We start from the raw sequence: 15,738 nt of genomic DNA, 5'->3' as shown, positions 1-15,738 counted from the left end.
CCAAGCTCGGCCAAGCGTCATGATTACTGGTACTATAGTGAGGAGCTGTATCCATAGGAGGAGCTGAACTAAAGAAGAGAGTGATAGATTTCTATGGGGGGGGTGGTTGAAATCTCTAAACTGACTTAAACCTTGGAACTTTTTGCACAAGATCATTAGCATGTGCAGATGGATAGCTAATGCCTTGCAAGGTCTTGAAGTGAGATGGAATTGTGAAAAAGGCCTCTTTGATGATGAACTCAGCATGTTCTTTCTGCTTTTTAATATGAAAATAAGTGGAAATTGCATGGTTGCAAATTGATCTGCATGTAGTGCTTGGCTTATGCGTCAACACAATTGTAGAGTTCATGTAGGTGAATGGTTATTATCTGGCATTGATCTAAGTCACTGTGAAGAAATCTTGCAAAGAGTTCACAGGTTATTTAGTTTTGGCCCCGGTCACCTGCCTTTGATCTCCCAAGTGGACAGCTGTGGTTGTGATACCATGAAGCCTAGCAAACAGCAAAGAATGAGAAAACCTATATGTTGACTTGCACGTTCAATCAACTTGCATATGATCTCAGCAGGAAATTCAAAACAAAAGCTAATTTATGGAAAAATATGTAGTTCTAATCACAGTTTAGCTCTGTGGGGTTCCAAATAACACACTACAGTCTCTACATGCAGATGCTTTCATCTAGCATTCCACATTTGGTAACATTCCAAAAGTTCTTATCAAACCTTATTATCATCTTTTATTAAATCTTACTACATTTCTCCTTATTGCGTGTTTGCTGTAATATTCTGTCATTCTTAATATGGAATAAAATAGCTTTGATCTTTTTTAGACAGTCATGAGGTGGAAATATGCAACATGAGTGTTTAACTATATACTATAAAATCCCAGCTCGATGTGTCCTTTGAACATCACAGTAATTGACTCCTGTTTCTTTTTCCTTTGGTTCTTAAATCTTTTCATCAGACTGCACTTCTTTATGCCATCAATGTGCAAATAGGTTATTTGTGATTGTATAGTGCCATTTCATTATTATTATATCCCTCAAATTTGGTGGGAGGTTTTTGTTTTTGCAATAAGGTTTTTACACTATAAGAATGCTTGGGCCCATTCACTGATGCACTTGCCTAAGTGAGATGTTTCCAATGGCTGTTGAGACGTTACATTGGCATTGCTTTTCTTTACGCTGCTGTTTTATGAGGGCTGCCATCTAAGGATATTGCCCTGAGCAAAACTTCTGTTGTGCAGACCTAGGCCTCAGCTGGAAAGTGAGTTTAAAGGAGGATAAGGCATGAGTTACAAGACTGAAGGAAAAGAGTAAAGAAATGCCTGAAGGAATACAGAGAATTAATTATCATGCCATCTTAACCCAGTCTTGGAAAGCAGAAATCAGGGAATTTTTTTCCACAACACTTGACAAGGAAGTCATTGATTATGACTTTATTAGATAGAAACCCCAAATTTATAGAATGTTTTTCACACCCTTCTGTGAACTCAGAGAGACAAAACAACCCTGTCTCTAAGCAGTCAGCAATGTAGTATGCAGGTCCCATAATTTCTGCACCTGTAATAACTTTCACCATCTTGTTAACTGTGAACTGTATTATTTGGGGGGGAAAGAAAAGGAAAAAAAAAAAAAAAAAAAAAAAGTGAGTTCAGGAAAGGCACAGGATATTACCAATGGCTAAATGGGTTATGGTGAGGGCTAGTGCATATCAGAGAATGCTGGGTGATTATAATGAATGGCAAGTGCGAAACAAGCTGTAAAAAATAGATATTATTTAAGTAAGTGGTTACTGAATAATGATCTCTATTGTAAGAAATCTGGATTCTCCCTTAAGCTTTGAATGTGCCTCACATAATGCTGTTGACAGAATTAGACCACTGTTATGTAAAAGTCACTGGCTTGACAACTAGAACGAGACATCTAGACATACAAGTTTACAGAAGAATAAATGCTCCATTTCTTGGAAAATGTACTAAAAATAGTTATACCAAGCCCACAACACATCTTTCTTAACAGCTCATATGCAGCTGTACTTTTAAACAGTACATAATCATCTTTGATTAGTGGTTGAAGAAAGTTTTTCTGTTGCAAACACCTGACACAGAATCTTAGAATTGCTCAGGTTGGAAAAGACCTTAAAGATCATCAAGTCCAACCACAATCTAACCATGCTACCCTAACTCTAATAACCCACCACTAAATCATGTCCCTGGGCAACACATCCAAACAGCTTTTAAACGCGTTCAGGGATGGTGACTCAACCACCTCCCTGGGGAAGCCCATTCCAGTGCTAAACAGCCCTTTCTGTAAAGAAGTGTTTCCCAGTATCCTACCTAAACCTCCCCTGGCATAACTTGAGGCCATTTCCCCTCATCCTATCAGATGTCACCAGTGAGGAGGGACCAACCCTGCTCTCGCTGTAAGAGGGCAATAACGTCTCCCCTCAGCCTCATCTTCCTCACACTAAACAGTCCCAGTTCCTCCAGTGCACCTGTTGGCTCGCCTTTTTAAGAAGCTTATAAGTAAACACTCTAGTTTAAAATCAGAAAAAAATAGGCTTTTTGTTGATTTAGCGAAGACAGAAATAAATAAAGAACTTATAACTTGTCATTCACTTATTTAAAATTTTAATTAACTGTTTTTAATTGACTGTTTGATCTGCAGCAATACCCAACACATCCTATTATCTTAGAAAAGAGCAAATGAATGCAAATCACTGGCAGTTGATTTGCACATCTTCTGGTCCACTCCAGGTCCTTCAGAACAAAATAGCTTTGGATTCTAATTATAGCTGCAAGAAAAATATACAGGAGATAATTTTAAAAACCACTTCAATGTTCAAATATTTCATTTGAAAATGTATTGCCAACAGGGAGATGAACTAGAAGACAATCCTTCAATAAGATTGAGCAATAATTGCAATTTACTTAGTTTAAATTATAATCTTTTTGCATTGCTTTAAATATAAATTATATTCACTTTTCCTTATGTGCAAGTGTGCATATATATTATTCTATTAATTCAAGGATGCAATTTTGTAAACCGTAGTTTGAAAGCACCAGCACACAAAAATGTGTATAAGAAGCAGTCCTGGAAGATAAGTTAAATGTCTTAGCAAGAAGCTCATCTTCAAGTACACCTTCATGAATAATAAGACTCGATTACCATACCTCTGAAATGCATGGGAGAAAGGAAGGAGGGTTACCAACGTTGTTCAGTTCCTCTTGCTAACTTTTCCCTACAGTGTTGAGTATTTTATATTTATAGATTATACTCCATGGAGTGTATCTCTGAAGGTGTTAGGAAGGTGTTTGCTCCTTTGAAATAGCCTGTATTTATTTATTTATTTATTTATTATTATTTCTGTTGTTCAGTTTTATTTTTTTAATCTTCTTTTTAAGGAGAGATGGGAGAATATTGGAAGTCGTTTTCCCAGTTCAGCCCACTTCATTTCCCAGTTCTGACTCCTTCTATTTAAAAGAACCCTCCTGTCTTTGAAATTTCTCCTACTCCCCTATAATGTACTGTCACCTTCAAAGTTCTTTCTCTGGAGAACAGATTGACCAAATTTGGCATGTCATGTGTTGGATTACTGGCACCTTAGATACATACCCAGTTACTGTTAGGCTACTTCTGTGTTGGAAGCCTGTTTATATGCATACAGTTTTGCTTATTTGTCCTTATCACCTACACATTTAATGCATTCACTTGCGCAGTGCATGTGGTGTTTGGTATGCCCTTTGTTTTTTGTGTGTGCTGGTCAACCACAGTACTTTAAAGAAAATAAGGTTGATGCTGATGGCTGTTAAAAGACACCCTTGAATTTGGATAATTTTCTTTGATTTTACTACATATTGCTATTTGTTCCTGGAAGGAAAATATATGCTTGTTTTCTGATACCAATCATCAACCCCAAAAAGTATGTGTACTCACATCCCTGTCCAGATTTTTCCTGTTGAGAGCTCACCAGCAAAAAGTGACAGCTGCTGGATGCTGGAGAATAACATCTGTCTGATTCCTTTACCAACTGCTTGTCTATTGTCTTCTTTGAGTGATTTTCTGTTACAATTCTCTTCTGTACCTCTCGTAACCTTGGCTGAAGAGGCCTTTGAGCCAGCGAGCAAGGCAGTCAAGGGAACCTCTACCTAAGCAGTGCTCAGCAGGTAGTTATCCATTCTCACCATTCTTGTTTTGTCACATAGTTAGGTAAATTATCCACCTTTCTTACTATTAAGAGAACCTGTTTCTTTTTTACTTACTGAAGAAAGTCTTGAAGAGGGTTTTGAAGTGATAATACAGTGTGTTTCCTCAAGAACAGGTTGCTTGTAAAGAGAATGCATCAAGTACAGAAGTGCTTGCTTGAGAAATGAGCATACCAGAGAAACAGGCTGACAGCCTTTAAAGAATGAAAGGGCTTGATAGAAGCAACTTCTTTTTCCTGAAGCAGTCTTTTGTAAAATGTTTTATATAAGTGTGAACAAGTCGGGTTTTTTTTCCATGTATTTGTTGTGAAATGTATACCTAGTTGCTTATTTAATAATTAAGTGGAAATGAAGACTTTGTAGGCTGTTTTCAAATCAGAGAACTAGACCTTGATTACAGAGAGTGAAAGGTAAGATCAGCCAGGCTTGAAAAAGTAGTTTAAGATGGTTTGTAAGGCCTTAGAAACCCTTTAGAAACACTGCATGGTGACAGATGGTAGGATTACTTGATAACCTGTAACAAACACCAGCATTTTTCTTGATGCTGCTGTAGGCATAAGTGCACTTCTGTAATCTGAGCTCTGAATCTTTTGAATATCCCAGTCCTTTTGGTATGTAGGCCCTGTGCTGCTTTGGAGAAATATAAAGTGAGGAAGAAAAGCTGAATTGATAGTTTGATTATTGCTCCCGCCTTTGAGAATTCAGACATATCTGTCAGCAGCACCCAGACACTGACTGTGTTTATGCAAAGAGCAGTGCTGATCACAGAGGAGTTTCTCATGATGCCTCTTCTTCCTATCCTGTTGAAGAGAATGAAGTCCACATTGTTTACCACTGTACTCTAAAAGCTATCCATGAAGCTGGTAAACCTGACTGGTAGCAATACAAATACTACCTTAAACAAGTCTGTCAGTACCAAGGTTAAATGCTTTCTCAACTCCTGTTTTGTAGCTAGAGATTACTTTCCAGAATGGAGATGTGTACTGAAATGGCAGAATAGGTAGAGGATACCATAACCTGTTTCTGTGCTTAAAAAGTCATTCTTTCCAGTTTTCAACAATCTTTCCAGTTTTGATTAACAAATGCCTCCTTTTTCTTATGGAATTGTGGGCGCATTTGCAATTGCAACATTCCATATTTTTCACCCTTTCCCTGAGGGTTCATCCCTTCCTACAGCTGTGGGTTATTTGGATTGAATTGTTATGTTCTGTGACCACAGCCATCACAAGCTGTTTGTGTCCTTGGTAGAGACAGACGGTATTCTCTGACAAGTCCTTGTTGCCATAGAAGATGTGCCAGTATTGAAAGTTGTTCCAGTGTTAGTACCCTTACTGATTTGGTAGCCTAATTACATGCTCAGAACTGGTTACTCTGGGAGAGATCCATTGTCTTCATTATCATCATCTAAAACCAAATAAATGCCAAACTGAACAGGAATAAACTAGAACTGACAGCCAATTCAAAATCAATAAACTGCTTTACATTGGATTTGCAATTAAAATAACAGCTGGCAAATGGAAAATACATTAATTTTGCTTCCTGTATCAAATTCTTTATAAAGAAAAAGTGGACTTGCCATTTCTATGAACCTAATTGAAAAAGTTTTCCGAAGTAGAGGAAAAAAACATCCCTGCATGTATCAGCTGGTTCTTTTTTTTTTTGTTTTTTTTTTTAATGTTGTTTGTTGAACTTGGCTCTAGTTCAATGTTAAAGCTGAGAGAAAAAGTGTTTTTGTGAGATACAACTGTTAGCATCTCTAGCAGACAGCTATAGTGCAGTGCACATCGTCACAAGCACAAAGAGAAGGTAATTGTCACTTACCTTGTAGTAACTATGTTTTTTTGAGATGTAATCAATACAGATCCCACAGTCCTTGCTTTTGAAGACTTCAAATTCCAGCTGTTTAGGATTATGAGGGAATGGCTAGAAGGTCATGTCAGGTCTTCCCCTTTTTGACCTCTCAGTGGAGAATGAAGAAGCACAGAGCACACACATAGTACCAGCTGACAGAGCTGATAGTGAAGTTCTAAGCTCACGTGATTGCTAAGGATGCACATCTAGAGAAACCTGTTTCAAAATAAATGTGCCTTTTTTTTTTTTTTTTTCCCCATGAAATACAGGAAGCAAAGTGTGCTATGTTTGAAGCATGAACTATTTAACTACTTTTAGTTTTTCATTGATGTCAGTGAACTAATATAACAGATAGTGGAATTTGACTCTAGGGATTTTGATGAAATATATTAAACAGATCAAATCATCGGATGATTAACAAACAAGAACTTCAGCTGAGGTATGGATGAAATAATTATGGCCAATTCTAGGAATGTGCCAAGAATGGCGGTGGTCAGATTTATGTTTTAACAAGAGGTGGGAGGGAAAAAAAGAAATAAGGTTTTAGGGTCACGGAAGATCCTACATTATCAGGCTTTGACAGGCAATTTAAAGTCTGAGAAAGAAGAGTAATAGTAGAGTCAGAGACTTGGAACAAAGAGAATATGTCATGTCTACTAGGGATTTGAGTCTTTGAAGCATTCAGTAATAGGTCTTTGGGTACAATCTGTTGTTTTGTTTTGTGGTAGTGAGGGGGAGAGCTTAAGGCAAACACCTGGCAAGGACGGCCTTAATTCTGCAGTGTTTGCTGTCTCTGTAACTAAACTTCCACTGTGTTCTGTTTGTTTTAAGAGTTGCCATGGTTAATGCAGAGATACTGCAAGATTAGCGATGAAACTAAGTGGGATGAAGAATTGCTTATCATTAGGATAGAAGGAATGAATAACATCGACTATAGCAGTGATCTATTTCAGGGGCGGAAGAAGCAGAAGAAACAAGATGTAGTGAATCATCTTCCTTGTATGATACACTGATAGTCAAAATACATTAGCAGAGAAAAATCCTCCAGTGTATTTTCACTCCCTAGTAGTACTGAAAGATGACTCCACCTTTGGAGATTGCTGCTGTTGTTGAATAAGCAAACTCAAATTATGCTGAAAGCAAACTGGAGTAATAATAAGAAAATTAATTTCTGGTGGTATCGGAGTCATTGGAAGAAAAGGAAACAGACCATCAGATAGCAAAAATGTTATGTGTATCTTTATCATTAAGGTAATATTTTTTTTTCCCTATTTTTTTTTTTTTTTTTTGCTATAGTGGTTTAGCTGTGGATTTCAGAATCACAGTATGGATGAGACTGGCAGAACCTCTGGGTCAGTCTCTTCCAACCTCTGCTCAGGCAGAGCCACCTGGAGCTGCTTGCTCGGGCCCCTTTGGGAGCTCTCTCAGGAGGAGAACCTGCAGCCTCTGGGCAGCCTGTGCCTGTGCTCCGTCACCCGCACAGAAGCAGTGCCTGATGTTCAGAGGGAGCCTCCTATGCTGCACTTTGTGCCCATTGCGTCTGGTCCTGGCAGTGGGTGCCACTCTGAAGAGCCTGGTTCTATTCTCACTGCATCCTCCCTTCTGGTATTTATGGGCATTGATGAGATCCCCCTGGAACTCTACTTTTCTGGGCTGAGCAGGCCCAGCAATCTACACCTGCCCTCATAGTAAATGTGCCCTAGTCTCTTCATTGTCTTTCTGGTCCTATGTTGGATTTTTCTACTCTGACCATATCTCTCTTGTGTGGGCGGCCTGAAACTGAGTGCAGCACTCAAGGTGCAGCCTTGGCAGCACTGAATGCAGTGGAAAGATCTCTTCCTTTAACTTGCTAGCAACACTTTGCCTCATGCAGCCAAGTACACCATTAGTCTTCCTTTTGGCAAGGGCACATTGCTGGCTTGCGTTCAACCTGGTGACCACCAGGACTCTCATGTCCTGTTACAAAGTTGTCTTCCAACTAAGCAGACCCCAGTATGTACTGGTGGCTGTTGTTGTTCCTCCCCAGGGCTTGTTCATTAATCCCTGGTGATTCAAGGTTCCTTGGTAGTTCCCCTAACACAGTGGAAGGTTGGCTTTTATAATTATCATAGCTAAACATGTTAACTTGATAACATCTTCTGATGAACTTGACTGCAGGGAATTAAGCATTTCATAAACTACCTTACATGTTTTCATTACCACAGCAACTAAGTACCCAGCGCCTCCAGCTCCGATGATGATCTTGGCCTTGTTCTGTACTCTAGCATGCAGGATGAGCACAAAGTTTAAGGTTACAAAGAGTGTTGTTGACAGAGTGGAAAGTGTGTTAATGTTTTAGGTTAGCCCTATAATGGCCACATAACCTTCCTTCCTCTCCTCTTGTGTTGTTTTCCCTTTTTGACTAGCCAGAACAGATCCATACTCTTTAGAAATCATTTGAGTAGGTCACTTAGAAGCTCACTTAAAAGATTTGTCTCTTTACAATGATCAAAAATGGAAAAAAGAAAAGAAAAAAAAGGAGATAAGGACATCATTAGTGCCTACCCTTTTGAACATTGATTTGGGACCAGTAAAAGACTCAAAATGAGAATGGTGAGCTTTTTGTCAACTGCATTCACTGAAAGCACTGTATCATTAAAGGACAGTGGTAGTAATTGCTTAGTGCCATTGCTAAGTTGAACTATTATTCTGTGAATGCTTGTTCCTGTAATTTAATTTTTTTTAACGTATGACTTTTCCGCTGCAGAGCGTGGAAAGCCATTATTTGTGCAATTTGCCTTTGTGGTTAAGAGCATCAAATAAACTGTATCCTTTACCACCAGCAATGCATCTGTTTGGCCTCAACTGGCAGCTGCAGCAAACTGAAAATGATACTTTTGAGAATGGAAAAGTGAATTCTGATACTGTGCCAACACATCCTGTAACAGTACCTGCTGGAGAAAACGGTAAGTGAAACGCACCGATTTCTTTCCTTCTCTGAAAGCATTTTCTTTGTTCATGTTTTGTTTACATTAGCAGTTTTTAACATTTTTCTTCCAAAACTTTGTTTATTTAAAGTTTGAAGCCTTTGAAAATAATGGTAATTCTCAGTAGACATGCACACATTAACCAGGGGTCGTATTTCAACTGAGAACACCCAAACTAACATTTGAAGTGAGTGATGAATCCTTGGTGGTAATAATTAGGAAATCTGGTTGCCGATCAAAATTTGTCGCAGAAATTTGCATGCCCTGTTGGATGAGGTCAGAAAACATCCCATCTCAGCTGCAAAAGTAAAACAGCCTACAACAACCTAATGATTGTTTTGCGGTACTCATGGGAGGAAAGACAGTGCTGCAGCTGGCAGGGACCATCCTCCCTCTGGGGACCTAGGCTGCAGAAATGACCACAGCAAAGCCATGGTCCCCATTGTGACAGGACACACTGTTTCATGTGGGGGACCTGGTGCCATCTTTGTGAATCTCAGAGAACTCTGAATTGTTTTCAGATTAAAACCTGTGTCTGTGTCAGGGTAACATAATCATTTTCTGAAGGGTTAGCACCACAAGAGGCTTTGCGGGGGAATTTTCATATTTTCAAAGCTTATCTGTTGTTTTTGTGTAGAAGGTTGGGAGCTTCCTATTGCATGATGAGCTTGCTGTTAAATACTAATTGTTCTTTTCTTTCTGTAGCCGATGAGGATTTTTTCTTTTTCTTTTTTTTTAGTATCTCTCTGAAATATAGTAGGTCACTTTTAATATGTTCATGTGTTTTCTCAAAATGTCTAACATATAATACCAACCCTGTATCGTTCAGCCAATATATAAAACAAAAAAAAAAACTTTACTAAATTTGTTGTGGGAGCTTTTAAAATACAAACCACATAAAAGGATTATTTTTTTTTTATCGACCTTTTTCCATGTTGCCCTTTAAGATTCTCAAAACATTTAAGAGCCTATGCGCTTTTGGATAACAGAGGCTTTAAAATCAATAGTTTTTGAATGGAAAACTTGATTTAAATGGTTGATGAATGCGGTATTTGCTTCATTACAGAAAAATCCATTTTCCCTTTCACAAGGTAGAACTGACCTCCTTACCACTGAGGAGGAGGAAGCATCTGCCAGCATTTGACATCTTGAAAATATTTCAAGTTATCACAGCTTTAACTTATAGAAATAATACTGCTTGGATCATTCTTTCTGTCATCTTTTTAAGCACATGAAACTTATCTAGTGGGACTTTTTCATTTCCTTTACCCTACTGCCTGCTTCTCATACTTGGATATTCATTATTTCTTTTTGTGTTCTTACTTGTTTTGAATGAATAGCAAAAAGGTGCAGTACGATTAATGAATATTGATGCTGAAGTGGCAGCTCATCATTCTCTCGTCTTTAGCTCTGAGAAGCCAATGCATTTTTCTTTTGTAAAATAACCTGTTAAATGTTTTTTAAAGATAAACTGTCTCCTCCCCCCTCCCCCCCCCCCTTTTTTTTTTTAAAACAAATTAAAGCCTTATACTTTGCCTCAGAAATAGAAGAAAATAACAAATATATCAAATACATTTTTTTTCCTTCCTTGGGTCCTTAAATACTGTCCTAGAATGGGGTTAATTTCATCTGCTGCTAAAATGCTGTCCTCTGCAGAATATAATAAGTGGTCATTTATCAACATACATCAATACTAAGCAACAGATGAACCAGAGAATACACATTTTAAACCACAAAAGGAAAGTTAAGTAGAAGGTGTGGTGATGACTAGATAAGAAATTTAAATACGGAGCCCTCAAACTATCATAGTAGTTACTGAAATTTGTAAGGAAAAATTGACAAGGCCTTGATTTTGATACCTCAGCAGCTGTACAGCTTTGAGAACTTCCCAACTCCTCGTCTTACCCCCCATCCCCCCAGTTATAACAAACACTCCAATTCAGAGGGGGGGGAAATTTTCTTTGTTTTGGGGACCATTCATTTTTCATGAGTCTCATCTCAATTTGGATTAGTCCAAAAAGGACTAGCTTTGGTCAGAAAATTGTAGTCCTCAGATGAGTGGCTTGTATCCTAGAGAGTTATTTGCTATTCAAAAGTACAGATACTTTGTGTGATGAATTAGTAAAGCTTAAACTTTAAAATGCATTCTTCTGACCTCTGGTTCAACTGTGGTTTGCCTAGAAATAGCTAGTCATAAACTGACTGTAAAAGCTTGTGAAATCATCCTTGGATGCAAATAATTTGTTAAATGAAGCTTGAACCTCTGAACAAGCCTTCTCTTATTTGTTTGTTGCATTTGTAGATTGATTTTTAGGTGGTGGGGTTTTTGTGGTTTTTCTTGTTTATTTTCCTTTTCCTATGCTTTCCTCTGTTCAAGTAGTATGTGATTCAGGGCTGCATAAGATATCATAAGAGTACGTATTTTCTATAACTAAGATGAATTTTATAGGGCACCTCAGGTTCTCTAAAGTACTTTTTTAGCCATGCTTAATTGCATCACAGTACTTACTTGAGGTACCTCCTTTACCTGGTTTTATAACCAGGCAGCAGAAAAGAAAGGTTAAGAAACACAGAAACGAAAATTTGTTTAAACACTGTATTCTATCACATGCTAACATCTCATTTGTCACTGGCTTTCTTTACTTTTTCTACATCCTATAAACTCCATGTGCAGCTCAGAAATACCTTATAATATATACTTAACTGTTAAGTGTTGGCTTTTTTTTGTTGGTGCTTTTGCTTTGTTTTAAATGCAAGCTCTGGCTTAATTCAGTGTAGTTTTATGATTATACTCAGTGAAATATGTTATACTTGTTGCAACCAATAGATATTGAGGGTTCTTTTTATTTATAGTACGGAATGTACCATCATTTGTTGAATTAGGTTTTGCAGGTTATATAGCAGTGTTTTGCAGAAAAAAATGCCCTCTGTCTACAAGGTTATTGAGTGGAGTAGGTGTATATGCTATTGATTGTAAATCCAGCCTCGCAACCTGATATTTTAATTAATGCTGCCTATGAAGGATAGAAAATGGTATTATGTGTGGCACTGTAAAGCAATTATTGTTCATCTTTTTCATGTTTTGATTATGTGCTCATTTTTATTCTCTGGTATCGATGCTCAGTTCTTTACAGAATATCTTGCACCAATCTATAGTGTTTGCAAATAAGGAGGGAAAGTTTGGCTTCATGTAATTCTTGTGATATTAGTGAACTACTTTTCTTGTGCATAAATGAAATTTTGCTTATTGCTTCAAATATTTGTTTAGATGAAGATTTTGTCCAGTCTAGCCTCACACATTAAGGACAGAATTTTCAGATAATACATGTAACAAATATTTTATCTATTAATTAACCATTATATATTGGATCATCTATATCATGGATATTTAATATAATGATGCATACATCACAAGTATGTAGTACAGCAAATTATTTTGTAAATTAATTGCTAGTAGATTTAGTAATATAATAGCTAATTTTAATGTAAATATTATTTACCTATAAATACTTAGGGTATTTGTTATATTGTCTTTTGGAGAGGTGTTGTGAAAGAAGTTTTGGAGGTATAAAAGAAGTGTAGTGAAGGTATTCAAGAGGAAAGCTACTTTAAAAATGGATTTCATGTTTGGAGTCTTATGTCATTATGAAATCGTCTGAATGAATGTGGCATTTCGTATTTGGATTTAAAGCTTTGGATTTAAAGGTCTGTGTAAGAACTTTTGCTGCTTTAGAATGTGAAAAGGAAATGTTGAAACTACTGACATTTTCTTGTGCCTGTTTCCCAGAAGGTAAAAGGACTGCTTCATGCCCTGTTCTTAGGAGACAGAAAGCTAGTGATGATTTTGAGAGGCAGTCTGATGTTAAATGGGTATGCAGAAACAGGGTGAAAGTACTTTGGTTTTGGTGAGGAAAATGGGGTGGATAAGTTCATTACCTTCCAAGGAAAATTGCTGAAGCCCAGTGATAGGCATTTCAAACATATTGAACAAGGCACACCTATTCAAGTTATCTAGTTCATCTTTTCAGTAGCAAGAGGTAGTTGTTTTTCATTTCCAGTATACAAACAGCGGAAGTCACAGATCAATACCGCAAACAAGTGTTTATTGTTTAGTGATTACCAGGCATCTGTGTGAATTTATACAACAAAATGTGCATCAATTTGTAGAAACTGGTAAGAAACATTTAAATAAATTGCAGTAATACATAGGTTGCTCTGAAAGTAAGGCCCTGTATCTATTTCCATGGAAACTACAGCAGATACAAAGAGCACAATAACACTACTTGATAGAACAATTTTTCAACTACAAAACACTATTTTTCAATATGGTCACTACCATTAGCTATTCATTTTCATGAGCAATGAAAAAGAGCTTACTTACATGCTGTGCATGTAAGAATCTGCACCAGCTGGGGCAACCACTGTTTCAAAACTGCTGCGATGGAGTCATTGCTAGGAAAATGTTGCCCATGCAGTCATTCTGTCATCAACCCAAACAGATGGAAGGGGAAGACTATTTGATAGTGCAAATTCTCAACTACAAAACGCTATTTTTCAACAGAATCACCACCGGTCACTCTGCTGACCCACTGTTGCTATCACTGCTGCTAAAACATACCCCCTTACCACCTCACTGTGCTCACATCTGCTGTTTGGTCTCCCTAAGCTCTTGGAAAGCATCAGTAAATGCTGATGAGTTCAAGTTTTTCCTCATGGAGGAATTTAGTGACGTACCTTTCCTCCATCTACTTTCATCTCAAACACCTTTTCATCAGACTGCCCCTCTGCTGCCATCTGCCACACAGCAACAACATGTAATAGGATATTGGTGGGAAAGGTGCATCCTCTGCTGCCCTCCCACCAACATCCGCCTCTGATGTCATTAGACAGCGTACTAAAATAGCAGACATTACTTTCAGAGCAGCCCTCATAAATACAGACCTATCTTCTAGAATAAGGTATAAATATTGCAAAAAGTTAACTTCAAAGTTAGAAAAGCATCAGACTCATCCTGAAGAGAGTAAAAAAAAAAAAAAAATGTTTCTTCCAAGATCAGATATTTCACTCTCTTGAAAGCAGAATGCTGATCAATATGATGCTCCTGTAAGTGAGACGTTTTCAGCAACTACGAGGGTATTGCTATTGCAGTACAGCTCTGGTGGTGATATGAGCCCCCGCTCCAGGCCTCTAAGTAGTGCTTCTGTGTCTGCTTAATTCAAAAGCAGCCTGTGTTCATCTTGGATGCACAGAAAATGGAGAAGATCAATCTGTGACCTCACCTGGCATTTCAGATTTTAATCTAGTTGGGGTTTTTTTTCCAGCCTAAATGTTTGCAAAAAGGTTGTGTCAGTTTGTTTCCTCAAATGATGAATAATGTAGAATTTGGACATAAAAGACCGGGCAGCAACAGAGTGTTGTCAGTTCTTTACAGCACTTGTACGCAAACAAGCCAGCACCATTTGATTGTGCTTATCACATCCAGATGCATTTATCTCAATCTTTATAACAGACTAGCTGCTGAAAAAAAGAAAATGAATTGGTAAAAAAAAACCCAGTGAGCTGTGTAAGGTTGTAACTACAATTCCATTTTTCTTTATACTGCTTTCACACAAGACTCAGCTTGATGAGCCAGCTACTTAATTACTTACTTAGTCTGGAGCCGATATGTGTTGATAGGCAACTTCTTAGGTAAAGCTTTGTCTAGGTTTGATAGCACTGATTCTGTTGGGTTGTAGTAGCCTTTGACCCTGGCTCCATCTTACAGGAGCGACTATGTGCAGCATAGAGATGGTGATGGCATGGAGATGGTGTGTGGACACAGCCCTGGGCCCTTGGCCTCACACAGGCTTCATGCATACCTTACTAAACCATCCCAAATTTTAGAGCTGGTGGTGGTAGTTTGTCCAAGCCCTTTGTAGTGTATCTGCCTTAGTAGTACTGTTTCCTTTAAATCTGGCAGGTGGGAAGGTGCTCTCCCAACTAAGCCATAATCTTTGCCAGATTTCTATGTATGTGATAAGACAAGTTGCCCCAGACCTGTGCTATCCATAGCATGCAGCCTAGCGCCCTGCAGTTATCAACTTGGGTTGTGCAGTTCTGCCCCATCCGTTCATTTCACAGTGCATCACTATGGGATCACAGAGTTTGGCAGATTGGATGATACCATTCTGTACCAGAGATGGAAGGTAGATGCTCTGATATTCCTTGCCTTCCCTTGCCCACTTGAAAAAAAAGTTGGCTGGAGATACGTAAAGTTTATAACTTTTCTTTATAAACCACAACCCATAGGCTAGTTTTTCAGTGTCAGCATGTGAAAATGTGAGTCCTTTGCATGTTAAAATCTTTTGTGCTTCTTCAGGGCATTTCCAAATCAACATCACTGGGCTCCTAGGGCTGTCTGATAGTTGCATTAATGCTTTTTAAGGGAAGATCATTAATGCCCTTCAGAACTTTGTTCTTATTCCTCATAATTAAACCTTCAGATAAAAGCATTTTTGTAATATAGAACACAGTGGAAATAGCAGACTGAGGTGTTATTACACATTTGATTCAGGATACCGCCGGGTTGAGAAGGTGATAACAAGCTTGGGGCTGGAGCTCAAGGGACAAAGGTGCTATGGGGATCAAAGGTGTAAGGATGTAGGCACAATGCAATGTAAAACATTGCCTTTCTCTTTTGGGAGAAAAAATGAGGCAACAGTGAACTAGATCTGTTAG

General features: G+C 38.1%; 1 protein-coding gene across 34 annotated transcripts in view; it reads left to right on the top strand.

Moving 5' to 3' along the window:
• Positions 1-15,738, top strand: part of TENM3 (teneurin transmembrane protein 3) — a 770,347-nt gene that overhangs the window by 661,325 nt on the left and 93,284 nt on the right. For all 34 annotated transcript variants that reach the window (XM_085545060.1, XM_085545048.1, XM_085545077.1 and 31 more), the window contains one exon: positions 8,878-9,000. In XM_085545060.1, the coding sequence (XP_085401186.1) occupies positions 8,878-9,000 (123 nt within the window). The remainder of the gene's footprint in view (positions 1-8,877; positions 9,001-15,738) is intronic.

This window comes from Coturnix japonica, chromosome 4 (genome assembly GCF_054131305.1).
Source record: "Coturnix japonica strain WE chromosome 4, WE-NBRP24, whole genome shotgun sequence".
Classification (NCBI taxonomy): domain Eukaryota; kingdom Metazoa; phylum Chordata; class Aves; order Galliformes; family Phasianidae; genus Coturnix; species Coturnix japonica.
Note: the sequence above shows the minus strand (reverse complement) of the source record. Positions and strands in the feature narration are given on the sequence as shown.